At 42.0% G+C, this 3,247-nt stretch overlaps 1 protein-coding gene across 1 annotated transcript; it reads right to left on the bottom strand.

Annotated features, from left to right (window-relative positions):
• Positions 1-211: 211 nt before the first annotated feature.
• LOC131034928 (G-type lectin S-receptor-like serine/threonine-protein kinase At2g19130) lies at positions 212-2,608 on the bottom strand. Its single transcript, XM_057966539.1, has one exon. It carries the CDS (start codon positions 2,606-2,608, stop codon positions 212-214), a length of 2,397 nt encoding a protein of 798 aa, XP_057822522.1.
• Positions 2,609-3,247: the final 639 nt, after the last annotated feature.

The raw sequence follows: 3,247 nt of genomic DNA, 5'->3' as shown, positions 1-3,247 counted from the left end.
TAGTTATATATATTTTGATATATTAATAATGCATGTTAATATCAATTATGATTTATATTTTTAAAAATATTTATTGATATTTTAATATTCAAATAGAAATGAAAATATATTCTTTATATTTTAAAATATAAAAAAATGCCCTCACAATTATTGAAGATACATCGGAGAGATTCCTTGCGTCTATCACTAACCTCTTGTATATAACAGGCTACTATTTTGTATATACGGAACCATTTGCTATGGAAACATGTTGACTGCAGCTATCATTGTCGTCTACCTGACCTCCTAGGACCTGTAAAGACCTTGGAATTTGTGGCACAGAAGCCTCCATCGTGCCTTCCAGTATCTTTATCACTTCACTCATGCTTGGCCTCTGATTCTCATCGTCTTGAATGCACAACCCAGCAATGACAGCGGCTCTTCTCACCTCTTCGATATTTACCTCACTTGCTATTCTTGCATCCACAACGCCCAATATGTTTCCTCTCTGAATTTGAGATGAAGCCCAGGTAGGAAAGTACGTCCTACTGTCCTCTACTGTTAAATCCAAATTTCTTCGGCCTGATAGAATTTCCAAAAGCGTCATGCCAAAACTGTATACGTCCACCTTGGGAGTGATAGGAAGGCCAGAGATCCACTCGGGAGCCAAGTACCCACGAGTTCCTCTTGTGGTTGTCAGTACGCGGCTGAAATTTCTACCTACCAGCTTCGCTAGTCCAAAATCTGCCACCTTTGGGCTAAAGTCACCGTCCAGGAGAATGTTTTCAGGCTTAATATCGCAGTGAATGATGCGATCCCTGCATTCCTCATGGAGATAAACTAATCCTCGTGCAGTTCCCCGTATGATCTGAAACCGGGTCGTCCAGTCCAACACCTTCTCCACGTCTTCCGACTTGGAGAAGAGGAAGGAATTTAGGGAGCCGTTGGGCATGTAGGCATACACAAGTAACCTTCGTGAATGTTCTACGCAGAACCCCCACAGCCTGACCAAATTCACATGCTGTATTCTGCCAGTGGTGATTATTTCCGCACGGAATTGTTTTTCTACTTGCGTGGAACCCTCTAATCTTTTAACCGCAACAATCGTGTTGTCCGGCAGAGTTCCTTTGAACACAGAGCCAAATGCTCCGCTACCCAATTTATGCTTGAAATTCTCCGTTGCAATTCGCAGCTCTTTGTAACTGAACTTTTTGAGGGACATTGGCACCTCCTCTTCCACGTTTTTCTTCACCAGTCTTCGACGTTTCCACAGAATAAATGTTGTTAACAGGAGAGCTGAAACAACAAAAAAGGATGCGGCGGCCGAAAGTAAAATAGTAAGGCGAAAACTTTTGTTCCTTCGCTCTGACGTGGAGTGCCGCAACTCAGAAGAAGCCAGCCTAATGAAGACGGATTGGCCCCCTGATGAAACGCGCATTCCCCATAAATTGCCAAACCACAATCTACAGACGGGTTGATCAGAAATAGCGAGACCAAAGGCTGTGCAGGAGCAATTGTTGAGACAAGCAGTCTGGCAGCCTTGCTGTGTCGGCTCGTTGTTGATTATGAGGGCTTCTTTTTCAGATAAGTATTGGTTCTTGGCTTCCAAAAAGCCGTCGGTTGTGCCCTCTGTAGCAGAGCATTGCAGGGGTCTTCGCCGAGAGCACCCACTTGACCACCAACCTCGAGAGTCGTTGTAGGGCGTGAAGCCCTGGACACAGCTACACACATCATTCGCATTGCAAAGTCCATACGCTCCGCAGATTTCATAGTCACTGCATTGACCTCGATGCGTCGACCAACTCATACTCCATCTACCATCATCCATCCAGAAGTACAGTTGTAATTCGCCGTTCTCATCTAACACGAATCGTCCCGTGAGGGTATGATCTATCGGGCTAATGCCAAAAACAATGTATATTCTTGAAGGAGAAAGCCTCACAGAGGACGCTAGAACTTTCTTTTTGACTTGCAATTCGGGAACCTTAGTACAAGAATTCCCAGAGCATTCTCCACTGGACCAATATGGAACAGTGTTATTATAGAACATTATCATCTGTGTCTTTCCCGGAGACATGTCCATTCGGAAAGAGAAGAGCCCACTTGCAGGATCCAAAGTATTCTTCCAGGAAGTTATTGTCATGCCTTTCCACATCTTCATGCCAGGCAGCCATGTATCTGTCGGATGCGCGAAACTCTCCCAAACAATTGCAGATTTGTAGGTGTCCAGCATAATAAAATTACCAGAGTCTGTTATTATAGCTCGTGATCCTGTCTGGCCAACAGCAGTTGACCAAACCGACCGGCCCTTTCCATCAAACAATCTGAGATGACCATTTTCTGAAAATCTGAGAACGCCGGGCATGTTTCTGACAGGATTTTCTCTGTTAGCCACCCAAACTGTGGCCTTTTGAGAGATTAGGGTATACCAGATGCCAATATACCAATTATTTGTTCCTTTGGGACTGAAAAATCCCAAGGCAAACGTGCCATTCTTGGAAATAAGGGTCTGATTTCCAGTGAGCCAATCCCCCAATCGAAGCGTATCTCCACGATCCAAAATTACACCACTGGAATTATGCGCTGCAATACTCACAGTAATTACTAAGACCAAAAACTTAATCGTCATTGAAAAGGAGAAGATGGTCCTATGTTAGTGGTATATTTTCTAATTTAAATAGAAAATAAACATGCTACAGAATGGGCGACATGGCCAAAGTAGTGCCGTCAATCCTGCGTAAGTGAATTCAGGAATTTGAGTAAAGAAAGAGACAACTTGACAGCTCGCACAGACTCCGTTATTTCGCCATTCACAGGCTCTTTTTCATTAGTTATGATGACTGGAAGTCAAGTCTTTTTGTGCCGGGCGAGAGACGGACACGCTGCTTAGGCACCCTCCATCCGTTAGTTTTGCCAAATTTTTCGTTTATCATTACTAATCTCTTAAACTAACTTTTTTGGATTTCAAAGAACTAAACTTTAGAAGTTAATTAAACTTTACTACAAACAGAACAAATTATTATATCTTTCTAAAAAATAAATTTTAATTTTTAAATTTGTTATCATTATTCAAAAAAATATTAAAAACTAGTAAGTGCACCTTGGTGTGCAATGGGTATGCCAAAGAGGGTGGAATGTCAATTAGGTAAAAAATCTGGGCTTTTTTTTTTGTATAAATTTGTGTACTGTATGAGCTGAGTTAATAGATCATTTAGAAAATGACACTGTTTGTGCAACAAGGATATCAATGAAGAAGTGATTGCTTCAA

The sequence above is a fragment of the Cryptomeria japonica genome, chromosome 10 (genome assembly GCF_030272615.1).
Source record: "Cryptomeria japonica chromosome 10, Sugi_1.0, whole genome shotgun sequence".
NCBI classification, from domain to species: Eukaryota; Viridiplantae; Streptophyta; class Pinopsida; order Cupressales; family Cupressaceae; genus Cryptomeria; species Cryptomeria japonica.
Note: the sequence above shows the minus strand (reverse complement) of the source record. Positions and strands in the feature narration are given on the sequence as shown.